This window comes from Lipotes vexillifer, unplaced genomic scaffold (genome assembly GCF_000442215.2).
Source record: "Lipotes vexillifer unplaced genomic scaffold, Lipotes_vexillifer_v1.1 scaffold3148, whole genome shotgun sequence".
Lineage (NCBI taxonomy): Eukaryota > Metazoa > Chordata > Mammalia > Artiodactyla > Lipotidae > Lipotes > Lipotes vexillifer.
In genome coordinates this window covers 77119-90023 of record NW_006787839.1, presented here as the reverse complement: position 1 = coordinate 90023, position 12905 = coordinate 77119, and the positions used below count along the sequence as shown (strand labels likewise).

At 52.4% G+C, this 12905-nt stretch overlaps 2 protein-coding genes across 2 annotated transcripts in view; one reads left to right on the top strand and one right to left on the bottom strand.

Moving 5' to 3' along the window:
* The first annotated feature begins 914 nt into the window (after positions 1-914).
* Positions 915-7454, top strand: ESRP2 (epithelial splicing regulatory protein 2). Its single transcript, XM_007460907.1, has 15 exons — positions 915-1112; positions 1201-1329; positions 2731-2844; positions 2960-3074; positions 3409-3507; positions 3730-3784; positions 3851-3961; positions 4037-4169; positions 4248-4290; positions 4452-4753; positions 4869-5081; positions 5188-5386; positions 5534-5720; positions 6037-6202; positions 6279-7454. Exons 1-15 carry the CDS (start codon positions 915-917, stop codon positions 6366-6368), a joined length of 2154 nt encoding a protein of 717 aa, XP_007460969.1. The 3' UTR covers positions 6369-7454.
* Positions 7455-9679: 2225 nt separating this feature from the next.
* Positions 9680-12905, bottom strand: part of LOC103068460 (nuclear factor of activated T-cells, cytoplasmic 3-like) — a 52045-nt gene continuing 48819 nt past the window's right edge. The window contains 1 exon segment of the mRNA XM_082931189.1: positions 9680-10225. Within this exon segment, the coding sequence (XP_082787315.1) occupies positions 10104-10225 (122 nt within the window). The 3' untranslated portion in view covers positions 9680-10103.

The following is a 12905-nucleotide window of genomic DNA, read 5'->3' as shown; positions in this document are numbered from 1 at the left end:
AGGCAACAGGCCTGTTGTCAAGGGGGAAGGGCGAAAACAGGCGGCAGGCCTCACGTGAGGTAGGGGTGAGGCTCATTGCCGGTACCATCCGGCTCAGCGCCGGGGAGCCGCTCTCGGGAGCTGGGGCCGGGGATGGGGGAGACGCGCTTCTTCCTTCCCCAGCACCGAGGCCTGCGCACCTCCGACCGCTCTTTGGCACCGCGGGCACTTCCTGGAGCCAGGCTGAGGCCCAGCCTTCGCACTTGTGTGCACAAACCCTGCCCACTGACCTCTGGTGAATACCCAAATGGGTTTAATGATCTCTTGTGCTTCCTGCCACCCTCCCCCCACACCAGTCGACTTCTGGCGACCCCCCTACAAGCCTTAGGGTGATACCTGGTAACTCTTACCGGCCCCTTTGACCTTGGGTGACTTCTTTTACCCCTCCAGACCGGCCGTCGTGACCCCCATAGCCTCCAGGCTGCCTCCTGGTGATTTTCACAAGTCCAAAGGACCCTTACGGACTAAAAAAGGCCCCTGGTTTTACACTTTTCTTGGCGGAGGCCCGGTCGGGGAGCGGAGAGGGAAGGGGGTCGCCCCAGAAATCAGGCAGGGCCCGATGGGGGAGCGCGAGCCCAGGCCGGCCTTGTGAGTGTGCGCATGCAGGGCTAGAGTCTAGCGGCCCTCCCCCATGGCTCCCAGGGGCCGCCCTCGGTCACGTGGCCGGCGGGGCCGACAGGTAACTCGCCCAGAGAGGGCGGGGACCGGTAGCCGCCCCGCCCCGCGGGGCGCCTTGGGCGGGTCTCAGCAGCGCCCACTGCGGCAGCCGGGTCGCAGGTGCCGCCCATAACACACGGTGTCCCGCCTAAGCCCAAACGCGTCTGCCGTCGGTCCGCGTGTGTCTGTCTCGTCGAGCACACTCTTCCTCTGCGGCCATGACTCCGCCGCCACCCCAGCCACCGCCCTCAGGCCCGAACCCCGCCGCAGACTCCGCTGCCGACCCCCGTCCCGGGCCTGGACCCCTGGTCATACTGTTCGGGGCAACGGCGGGTGCGCTGGGGCAGGACCTGGGCTCCGACGAGACCGACTTAATCCTCCTAGTCTGGCAAGTGGTGGAGCCGCGGAGCCGCCAGGTAGGGTGGAAAGAGGGCGGTGGGATCTCCAGGGAACTTCAGGATCCGAGGGGCGCAGCGGCTGATCGGTTTTCCCCGCCGCTCGCAGGTGGGGACATTGCATAAGTCGCTGGTACGCGCCGAGGCGGCCGCGCTGAGCCCGCAGTGCCGCGAGGCGAGCGGCCTGAGCGCCGACAGCCTGGCGCGGGCCGAACCGCTGGACAAGGTGCTGCAGCAGGTGAGCGCTGGGGCCGGGGTGAATGGAGGCCCGGCCGGGCTGCAGGGACATTTCTCGGCGGGAGAGGCGGCAGGAGGCGAGGCCTGGCGCACCACAACCAACTGGCCGGGGCGGTAGGACGGGTTCCTGTTGTTTGAAACTTTCAGCGACTCCCGCGTGTCCGTGTGTCCGCGTGTGCCGGCCATTCCTAGGGGGGCGTCTTTTCAGACTTTCCAGTGGTCCACTCCTACTGAGGGGGTGGAGATGGAGGCTGCGAGACCCCTCCCAGAGTCCCCGGCCTGCGGGAGAGCTAGGCTGAGACGCCTCTGGGGACCTGCCTGGCCAGGTCTCTCAGAACAGCAGCCGGAAGCTGAAAGGGCCAAGGGGCCCAGACTTGGCCATAGGTCACGGTCCCTGCTGCCTGCGTCCTCGGCCCACCCATCCGCCAGGAGGACGCTGGAGCAGGGGCGTAGGGTGGTTTCTGCCCAGGAGGCAGGCGCCACCAGGTGTAAGCTGCTCGTCCAGGCCTGTCTCGGCCGGCTGGCCAGGCGTGGGCGCTGTCTGGACCCCGCCTGGAGGCTACCTGCCCCCTGAGTGCAAAGGCCTGGGGTGCCTCCCGGCCCTGGCTGAAGTGGGAGTCGGTTCCCTTTGCTGTTTTTCTTATCTTCATTACTGGGCTCACCCTGTGCCTGACTCTTGAGTGGAATGAGTGAAAGTGCTTTACTAGCACAAGTTCTTTCATCTTCCAACAACTCTGGTGGTTCCTGATGAGGAAACAGGCACAGATTGTAAAGCTGGGGTTAGAAGAGGTTCTTGGGCCTGTGGTTTGTGCTTGTACCAGTTCTCCATCAGGGATAGAGGATGGGGGTGGGGCAAGGCAGCTTTCCGCCCCCTCTATGAGCAAACAACCCAGTGCCAGCCGGTCGATAAGATCTGGGTCAAAGCTCATGCTGCCCCTGGCGTCCAGGTGTGGAGCTCTGTCAGTTCTGTCCTTGGAGTTTCTCTGCCCCTCAGTTGGTCAGACCTAGGGGTGGGGCTGCCATTAACCATGAGCCGGCCGGGCCTCAGGCAGGACTGGGCCTCCCCCACCTGGTCAGGGACAGGTTTAACCTGCTTTGCCCCGCCCTTTCCCACCTGGCTTGTCTACTCCACCAGGTGTTTGCTCTGGCCCCATTCCAGACTCCTGGAGTGTGTGTGATGGGGGCTTGGGTGATATGTGACTGCTCCCATTTGGCCTGGAGAAGGTGACAGTGGACGGGGGAGAAGGAGGACACAGAGCCAGGCCCAACAGGCATAGCCACCTCCTCCCCAGGCAGGGTAGGGCTGAACATCTGGCTGAACCAGCTTTGCAAGCCTGCGCCCTCCCTCCCCCTGCCCGCCTAGCTGTGAGTCCCTCTGTCTCTCTCCGCTCCCTGTTCCTAGTTCTCACAGCTGGTGAGCGGGGATGTGGCTTTGCTGGGCGGGGGCCCCTACATGCTCTGCACTGATGGGCAGCAGCTGCTGCGACAGGTCCTGCACCCTGAGGCCTCCAGGAAGGTATGCCACCACTAAGGGCACAACAGGGGGTAGGGCTCCTAGGACCCCTCTTGTCACAGGGGTGGGCAGGGCAGCTCAGTTTCCCCCATTCATCCCCATTCCCATGTGCCCCCAGAACCTGGCGCTCCCCGACACCTTCTTCTCCTTCTACGACCTCCGCAGAGAGTTCCACATGCAGCACCCGAGCACCCGCCCTGCCAGGGACCTCACTGTGGCCACCATGGCACAGGGTATCTGTGACCTAGTAGGATTACGGTGGAGGGGCGGTTGTAGGCTGAATGTCTCCGAGTATGTGCATGCTGGTGGGTTGAATGAACACATGCAAGTTTACATTATCTGCTGAGTCCCTGACTGCATGTCTCTGTGCCTGTGCACATTTGGAATGTGGGCATATGTCTACATATGTCTGGGCTGGGGACCTTTAAGGGGATCCATGAGCTGGGCCAAAACAAATGTGTTTGCCAGGATTCTGCATGTGTCTATGTAGGGGACTTGAACCTCGGTGGGACATGCTAGTTGCCCTCTCATGCTGGGATTTCCTCATTGTTAGTTCTCTGCTCATAGACTTGGGGCTGGAGACAGATGCCACAGAGGACGATTTTGGGGTGTGGGAAGTGAAGACAATGGTAGCTGTCATCCTCCACCTGCTTGATGGACCCAGCGGTAAGGTTCCTCTCACCACCTTTCACCTTTTCTCAGGGCTGGGTGACTGCCTGCCTATTACTTCCTCCAAGTTCCCCTCCCCATTTGTCACCTCTGAGAGACCACAAGGTGAAAGCCCCTTTGTTACCTCCTCATCCCCCTCAACTGTCCTCTTTTTGCAGCGCTTGGTGGGGAGACCCCCCTCCACCAGACCCTGCTGACCCCCATGCCATCTCCTCTCAGGTCAACTGTTTTCGAAGCCCGAAGTGGTAAAGCAGAAATATGAGACAGGGCCTTGGTGAGTGAGGGGGCAAGGTATGGGGTGACACCAGCTGGACAGCTCTGACTGAGCCCCGTCCCACAGCAGCAAGGCCGACATGGTGGACAGCGAGACTGTGGTTCGGGCTCGCGGGCTGCCCTGGCAGTCATCAGACCAGGACGTGGCTAGATTCTTCACAGGGCTCAATATTGCCAGGTGGGTACAGCAGCATGGGTGGACCCAGGAGGGCAGGCCTACCCAGGAGGCACTAACGCAGCACTGGCTCCACAGGGGTGGTGTAGCACTGTGCCTCAATGCCCAGGGCCGCAGAAATGGTGAGGCCCTCATCCGTTTTGTGGACAGCGAGCAGCGGGACCTAGCACTGCAGAGACACAAGCACCACATGGGTGTCCGCTATATTGAGGTGGGGCTCTGGGCTTGGGAGCGGAGCAGGGCAGAGCTGAGGCCGGGCAAGCATGAAACTCATGGGCTGTTCCCACAGGTATATAAAGCAACAGGAGAGGAGTTTGTAAAGATCGCAGGGGGTGAGTGTGCTCCCAACAGCATCTAGATCCCCCTGGTTCTTGATCCATGTCCTGCTTCCCTGACACCCCTTGCCTTTCTGCTCCCATGTGTGCTAGGTGTGGGTGGGTATTTGGAAGGGCACAAATGAAGTCAGTAGGTGACTCCCACGCCCCCCACCAAGGCACTTCACTAGAGGTTGCTCGTTTCCTGTCACGGGAAGACCAAGTGATCCTGCGGCTACGGGGACTGCCCTTCTCGGCTGGGCCAGCAGATGTGCTAGGCTTCCTGGGGCCAGAGTGCCCAGTGACTGGGGGTGCTGATGGGCTGCTCTTTGTGCGCCACCCTGACGGCCGGCCCACTGGTGATGCCTTTGCCCTCTTCGCCTGTGAGGAGCTGGCACAGGCTGCATTACGCAGGCATAAGGGCACGCTGGGTAAGCGATACATTGAACTCTTCCGGAGCACTGCAGCCGAGGTGCAGCAGGTGAGCCACCCAGGGCTCCCCCTACCCCTGTGTGCTTCTCCAGGGTGCCCCTTCCATGCCCTCCTTGGCCTTGCCCTACTTGGCATAACCAGCCTGCTGCTTCCTTCCTTACTAGGTCCTGACCCGCTATGCCTCCAGCCCACTCCTTCCCACACTGACTGCTCCACTGCTGCCTATCCCCTTCCCACTGGCAGCTGGCGCCGGGAGAGACTGTGTACGCCTTCGAGGCCTGCCCTACACAGCCACCATCGAAGACATCCTAAGCTTTCTGGGGGAGGCAGCAGCTGACATTCGGCCCCACGGTGTGCACATGGTACTCAACCAGCAGGTAAAGCTGCATCCAGTGGGGGAGGACACTTAGTTACAGAGGAGTGTGTGATTGGGAGGAAGGCATTTTTGCACACGACAGACTGCTTACAAGATGGTGTGCACAGGGCCGGCCATCGGGTGATGCCTTCATCCAGATGACATCAGCAGAGCGGGCCCTAGCTGCTGCTCAGCGTTGCCATAAGAAAGCAATGAAGGAACGCTATGTGGAGGTGGTCCCCTGCTCCACAGAGGAGATGAGCCATGTCCTGATGGGGGGCACCTTGGGCCGCAGTGGCATGTCCCCTCCACCCTGCAAGCTGCCCTGTGAGTGTCCCAGGGGGCTGGGGAAGGAGGCATGTGGGGGCCAGGATGTTATAACCCTCACTTTCTACGGTGGGGACTCCCTTCTGGCTGCCCCACCCAGGGCAGTGCTGGGCTCCCTGCAGATACGCTCTCTACTTCTGCCTCTAGGCCTCTCACCGCCCACCTACGCCACCTTCCAGGCCACCCCAACACTCATTCCCACTGAGACAGCAGCTCTGTATCCCTCTTCAGCACTGCTCCCGGCTGCCAGGGTGCCCGCTGCCCCCACCCCGGTTGCCTACTACCCAGGGCCAGCCACTCAACTCTACATGAACTACACAGCTTACTACCCCAGGTACCCTGCTGCTAAGATTACTTCACAGTCTTGTTCCCTTGTCCTGGTTTGGGGGAGGATCATGATCCCCTTCCTGGGTCAAATAACTCAAGGTCTGATGGAACTTCGACTTTACTCTGAGACGACAAGGGAGTGACAGATGTGGGCTGCCTGATGCCATCTACAAACTAGAACAGAGATGACTCTGTAGAGACAGGGGTATTAGGGAGGAGGAAATGAACCAAACACAAGGCAGAGGCAAGGGAAGAGGCAGGTAGGTCTTGGTCTAGGCCACAGGTGGCACTGCACTACTAAATCCCTGCCTTTCCCACCCTAGCCCCCCAGTCTCCCCCACCACTGTGGGCTACCTCACCACGCCCCCTGCTGCCCTGGCCTCTGCTCCCACCTCAGTGTTGTCCCAGCCAGGAGCCCTGGTCCGTATGCAGGGTGTCCCATACACAGCTGGTATGAAGGATCTGCTCAGCATCTTCCAGGCCTACCAGGTGAGGTGTGGCTGGAGGGCTTGGGAACCTGGCTGAGCCTGGAGCTCCCTGCCTAAATAATCTGTAACTTCTGCAGCTAGCCCCTGATGACTACACCAGTCTGATGCCTGTTGGTGACCCACCTCGCACTGTGCTACAGGCCCCCAAAGAATGGGTGTGTTTGTAGGTGAGGGAGCCAGGAGGTAAGAGCTGGCTGATGTCCTCAGCTAACGGGACTCTCCTGCATCCAGAGAACCAGCGCCCTCAACCTGGTTGGTAGCTTCTTTCTGGCTTGCCAAAATTCTCAGAAAGCCCCCAGAGGAGCTCAAGCCCCAGCTCTATCCCCCCTACTTATTACTCTGCCTGTTCATCCCAAAGATGATGGCTGGACCCTGAATGCAGGGCTGGGGGTGGAATGACACTGCCCTGCTCCCAGTGGTCTGATCTGGGCCTCTTAAGTAGCAGAGAGCCTTTGTTCTGTTTTGGCTATGGTCCATGCCTACAGATTCCATAGGGCTGATGTCCATAGGAGGCTTGCTTTCTTTCTAAAAAATGTAAACCCTGGTGCCTTCAGCATATGACTCGACTCCAGGGGCCTTCTGAGTAAAGATCCCAATGTTCTACCTTCCCCTGTCCCTTCTGGTGGGGGCAGGGTGGCAGAGAGCGCTGGCCCCAGTCCCCAGGATACTGACCTCCATGGTCACATTGCGCCAGGGGGTGGTCCCACCTAAGGATGCTAGCCCCCCTCTAGCTTGACACAAAGAATAACAGATGGCAAAAATCACAGGCTGTTTTGATGGACTGCACTGCAATATCCCCAGAGGACAATAGGGGGCAGGAGGCCCTCACACAAAAACTCAGGCTTGACTTTTAAAGGGACTTCTGCCTACTTTTCATGCACACCTTGGGCAGGTCAGTTGTCCTGAACTCGGCAGACACCTTGGAATGTCCTTTGCACCCATTAGAGGGTGCTGAACTGAAGCTTCAGAAGGAATTTGGAACTCTACCCTCTCCTCCGTAAAATAAACAAAGGTTCCCAACCAAGTGGACTTTTTAAAAGCCAAAGTGCCCTTCACTTTGGCACAGTGAGGGGCTCCACACCAGCCCTATGCAGAGGAACACTCAGGCAGATTTCAAGGAGACTTGACCTGTCACTGTTTATTATTTCAGCACTGTAACTGAGGAGCCCGAATTGCTGGCTCTTCTTCCCTTTGTATTTGTGTAAGGAGCACTGTACTCCTATAAAAGGTTTTAAAATACAAAATGTACAAGAAAACACAATCTCAAGTGCTGTAAACATAACTGAGAATCAGTTCCTTAATTGAACATCATCCATTTTATAAAATACAAGGTTTCAACTTGAACCCATCTGAGCCTTACAGATGACCATCTGTTCTGATTATCAAAACAGGGCTTTACAGCCGGACTCAGCAGAGCTCTGGTGATAGTGGCTAATCCTGGGCAGGGGTGGGTTGCACCCCGGGCAGCAGCACCACACTTGAACCCAAAGACATCTGTTCCTAGCTGTTTTCATCCACGTTTCTCTGTGCATCTCCAGTAAGCAGAAGGCTGCTCATCCCATTCCTCAACCCAAGATATAGCATGGGTTGAAGGGGGAAGGGGTGGGTCCTAGCACATGCCCAGTTGCTCAGTGCTGTTACTAGAAATCAATTTGCATAGTCCAATGGATGTGTGCTGTAACACCACTATGTTGCACAAAAATTAAGGTATTTATCTACAAAACCAAAAAATACTGTCTTTTACACCAAAGCTTTTACAAAGCTGATACAAAACTGCTTACATAGTATACAAAGCTCTATTTTAAAATTTAATTTTTATTTTAAATAGGAAAGAGCATTTCTAGTGCTACAGGCATCAAGGTATTTAAAAGGCATCAAAATTTGGTGCATAGCAACTCTGTATCATAGAGGCTTTTATTCTTGAGGGCAGCAGAGCAACCCCCAAAGGGTCTTGCAAGGGAAGCTCTTGCAAGAACCCCACGTGAGGCAGCTACACCAGGGACAAGAGGGTGGAGGCAAGTCTGGCCAACTCTCTGGAACTTCATCTCAAGGCGGCCAGCCGCCGCAAACCCTCCAAAGGAAACTCTGGGCTTCCAACCACAGGCCCTGAAGCAAATCTCACTATCCACACTATGACACAAAACTCACTTTCAAAGAAAATGTGACAACACCAGGCTCCAAGAAGGACTAGAGTGATTTGCTGAAGTACAAGCACTTTTTTCTAACTAATTTTAGGGAGAATCTAAAACATCATGGATTAAATGGGAAAAAAAAAAAAAAAAAAAAAAAAAAAAAGGGACCATACTTCCTCATCCTGGGTCAATAGCTCCTAACTGGTTGACTAGAGGTGGTAGGCAATGAGCTGGCTCCCTCCACCCAGGCCTCACTTGGCCTCAGTAGACAGTCCTGGCATCTAGGACCCACAATCCCCTGCAATAATAGCATTAAGCCTTTGACCAGCCCAGCACACTGTCTCACATGTAGGCACTCAGAAAATTTGCTTCCTGAATAAAAGTACATTTCATTTGAAAACATACTGCAAACTTCAGGGGTGTTGAAATAGGCCCAAGCCTTGGAACAGCAAACTAATCCCATTAAGGGGAGGGGTAAGGGCAAGGTTTGAAAAGAGCACCCAAGTTGGGCACCTCCTTTGGTAGACAGCAGGCTGGAGTTTCTTGCTGGCCCCGCCTTGGGCACCAGCCTTACCAGCAGCACCACCAGGACATCTTTGGTGTGGAGGGTCAGGTTTAGAATGCTATCTCAGTTTTGGAATTGCCTCAAGCCTTTTAGAAAAAGGCTGTTTTTTAGGCCATGCAGATGGGAGGGTAGGCCAGAATCATTTTAGGCTGTAAACAGAATGAGGGAAAAGCCTTCCATGCCAGTGTAAATCTTAAATGCGTCCCATCTGGAATCCTGAATGTTCTCTGCTCGTGTCTTGAAGCATAGCTCATTTGTACTTAGCTTCTGACACAGCCTGGCCTCTAGAGAAGCTAGAAGCAGCAAAGTTGCCTAAACAAATCATCACAAGATTGTGGCAGCCAAATGGAGATGCTTCCACTTGGAAAAGGTCTGGGACCAGAGGACACAAAAGGGAAGAGTACTCCACAGTCTACCTGTTTGTAGGATGGCAGGAAATTAAAGCTACCAAGCTAAGAAACCCCACCTTTCAAAGTTCCCTTACATGTAGTTATCTTACCCAAGGCCCTGAGGGAAAAAAGCAATTTCAACATGGAGACAGCATGGAGAGATTGCAGGAAGATTACCTAGAAAGTTACAAAAATGCTATGCTCTGGAATGTCATTTTATATTCCAACACTTCAATGATTGGAATGGTGTCATTTTATCTAACAGTTTACTTTTATAAAGAGGTATGAGCTACATTTGGCTTTACTTCCTATGAATCTATGAAAGGCTTCAGGACGCATGCTGAGTTTCCGAGGCATAGGTGTGGGCTTGGGGGAATAATTTTTTTTTAATGTTTGCCTCTGGAAAGTTTTATCAAAAGTTTCTACTTTAAAAATATCAAAGCTAAAGAGTCCTTCAAATGACAATAAAGCAATACAAATCACCAATCCTAGCTAAGCAACCAGATCACCTGCAAAAGCAGCACCTCTGAAATGGAGAGCCTGCTGCATTCACACTCAAAGCACCCATCATATAAAAGTATCCTATTTAAATATAAAAAGCAAAGCTCATTTCCCCAAAGATCAGACAGCCTGTGCTGCTCCTGTTCTTTTACAAAATCTACACAAGGCCTGAGTTGGAGGAATGCTGCTTTCCCCACATATGGTGATCCCAACTCCTGGCTCCATCCTGAAGGTTGCAGAGTTGGAAGCCCAAGGTCCAAAGAGAAACATGCTGAGAAGTACATGATGGTGGACACAGTGCTGCAGTGAGCGCTGTTAGAGCCCGTCGGATCTTCCTAAATCCAGGGAATCAGGACCTGGGAGGGGAGCCTGCCTGCTTGCCCCTGTTCCTTGGGAAACAGAAATCTGGGACATGTCTCTCCCAATTACCTCGTTCACTGAAAAACAAGAAAGGGAAGAGTGATTAGTGACCTCTGTGTGACTGACCATATGATGCTCAATGCCAAGCAGTATTTCAAAGACATTTTTTCCCTTTCCATCGCTTTCTATAAAGATAAAGGCAGTGCTTGAAGTCTGCTCTTGAACTGGATGGCAACATCACTCCAAAAGTTGTTCCAGACCCCCCCTTCTCTACCTTTCCATTCAGTTTTGTTTGGGAAGGGGAATGGTAAACATTCTTACCCTCACTCTAAAGGCTCTTGCTCTAGCAGAAGATAGGATACTTTTGAAATGTGTTCACCTTAATCTAACTTTTCCTTAAGTTCATCCTTTTAGGAGGGTTTTCCCTTTCTGATTCCTGCACTGCACCTGTATATAAAGTAAATGAAAATAAATGCTTTGATGAGAGTAAACCACTGAGATTTGGGGGTTATTTTGTTACCCTATGCTAATGCAAACATCCTTTACCATGTGGGGGCATTTGTATTATTTCTGATCCTTTCAGAAAAGGCTCTTGATTTTGTTGGTTTCTATGATGTGCCAAGCACCTCAGGGAGCACAGTCTTCTGTGAGGTCCAGTGCAAAGAGTTTTAATCTTAAGGAACAAACAGACGGGAACACCCCAAATAAGAAACTTTAGTTCTCTCACCATGAGAACTCTTTGCTTTGAAATGAAAATTCTTTGCTTTATCAACTAAAGATTCTATTCTAATTCCACTCCTAGGCATATACTCAAGAGAACTGAAAACATACATCCATATAAAAACTTGTACTCAAATGTTCATACCAGCATTATTCATAATAGCTCCAAAGTGGAAATAACCCAAATGTCTACCATTAATGAATGAATAAACAAAATGTGGTCTATTCCACAAAATGAAATATTATTCAGTCTTAAAAAAGGAATGAAGTTCTAATACATGCTACAACATGGATGAACCTTGAAAACATTATGCTAAGTGAAAGAAGCCAAACACAAAACGTCATATATTGTTTGATTCCATTTATATAAAATGGCCAGAACTAACAGAAAATAAATAGGTGGTTGCCAGGAGTAATGGGAAGGAAGGAATGGGGAGTGACTGCTCAGGGGTATGGGGTTTCTTTCTGGAGTAATGAAAATGTTTAAAAATTAGATACTGATGATGATTGCACAACTCTATGAATATACTAAAAAACCAATGAATTGTGTATTTTCAAGGATGAATTTTATAGTAATGAATTATATCTCAATACAGCTGTTATAAACAAAAATAGACCAAGACAAAAAAAAGTCTCTATAATTAGCATTTGAAGTGATCATAGAGCAAAGGAGACACTAATGACTGTTTAAGAAATCTTCAAGGACTTCTCTGGTGGTGCAGTGGTTAAGAATCTGCCTTCCAATGCAGGGGACACAGGTTCAAGCCCTGGTCCGGGAAGATCCCACATGCCGTGGAGCAACTAAGCCCGTGTGCCACAACTACTGAAGCCCGCATGCCTAAAGCCCATGCTCCTCAACAAAAGAAGCCACCACAATGAGAAGCCCATGCACTGCAACAAAGAGTAGCCCCCACTTGCCGTAACTAGAGAGAAAGCGCACGTGCAGCAACGGAGACCCAACGCAGCCAAAAAAAAGAAAAAAGAAAAGATTAAAAAAAGGAAAAGAGGACTTCCCTGGTGGCACAGTGGTTAAGAATCTGCCTGCCAATGCAGGGGACACAGGTTCAGGCCCTGGTCCGGGGAGATCCCACATGCCGCGGAGCAGCTAAGTCTGTGTCCCACAACTACTGAGCCTGTGTGCCACAACTACTGAAGCCCACATGCCTAGAGCCTGTGCTCTGCAACAAGAGAAGCCACCGCAGTGAGAAGCCTGCCCACCACAACGAAGAGTAGCCCCCACTTGCCACAACTAGATAAAGCCTGTGCAGCAACGAAGACCCAGCGCAGCCAAAAATAAATAAATAAATATTTTAAAAAAGAAAAGAAATGGCGTCAAACCCCTTTAAAAATATCTTCAAATATTAACATCTAATCTTTTTTTTAAATTAATTAAGTTTTTGGGCTGTGTTGGGTCTTCATTTCTGTGCGAGGGCTTTCTCTAGTTGTGGCAAGCGGGGGCCACTCTTCATCGCGGTGCGCAGGCCTCTCACTGTCGTGGCCTCTCGTCGTGGAGCACAGGCTCCAGACACGCAGGCTCAGTAGCTGTGGCTTATGGGCCCAGTTGCTCCGCGGCATGTGGGATCTTCCCAGACCAGGGCTCAAACCCGTGTCCCTTGCACTGGCAGGCAGAATCTCAACCACTGCGCCACCAGGGAAGCCCCCCATCTCATCTTTTTATTGTTTAGGTAGGTAAGAAAAAAATTCTTCAAACTCATATACTCATCATGGCTATAAGGAGAACGGAACTAACATTCACTCCACAAATATTTATTGAGTATCCATGGGTTAACTTTACAATCGAAATTTATATCTTATTTCAGTTAATCTTCACATTATTTTAAGATCACTATTACCCCACTTTACAGATCAGTTAACAGAGGCTTTGCCAGTTCACACAATTTTCTTAGTAAATGGTAGAATCAGTTTCAAAACACCTGTTCAACTTCTTGAAGGCCAAAAGAGTAGAAGAGCATGGAAATCATTTAGACAAAGATAATGCAAAGGACCTGGACAAATGTGCTCACAGTGAGTGTGGTG

Coding starts and splice junctions, on each gene's coding strand:
- ESRP2 (XM_007460907.1), top strand. CDS start 915: ATGACTCCGCCGCCACCCCAGCCACCGCCCTCAGGCCCGAACCCCGCC. Junction 1,330..2,730: donor TGGACAAGGTGCTGCAGCAG/GTGAGCGCTGGG, acceptor CCCTGTTCCTAG/TTCTCACAGCTGGTGAGCGG. Junction 5,387..5,533: donor TCCACCCTGCAAGCTGCCCT/GTGAGTGTCCCA, acceptor TTCTGCCTCTAG/GCCTCTCACCGCCCACCTAC.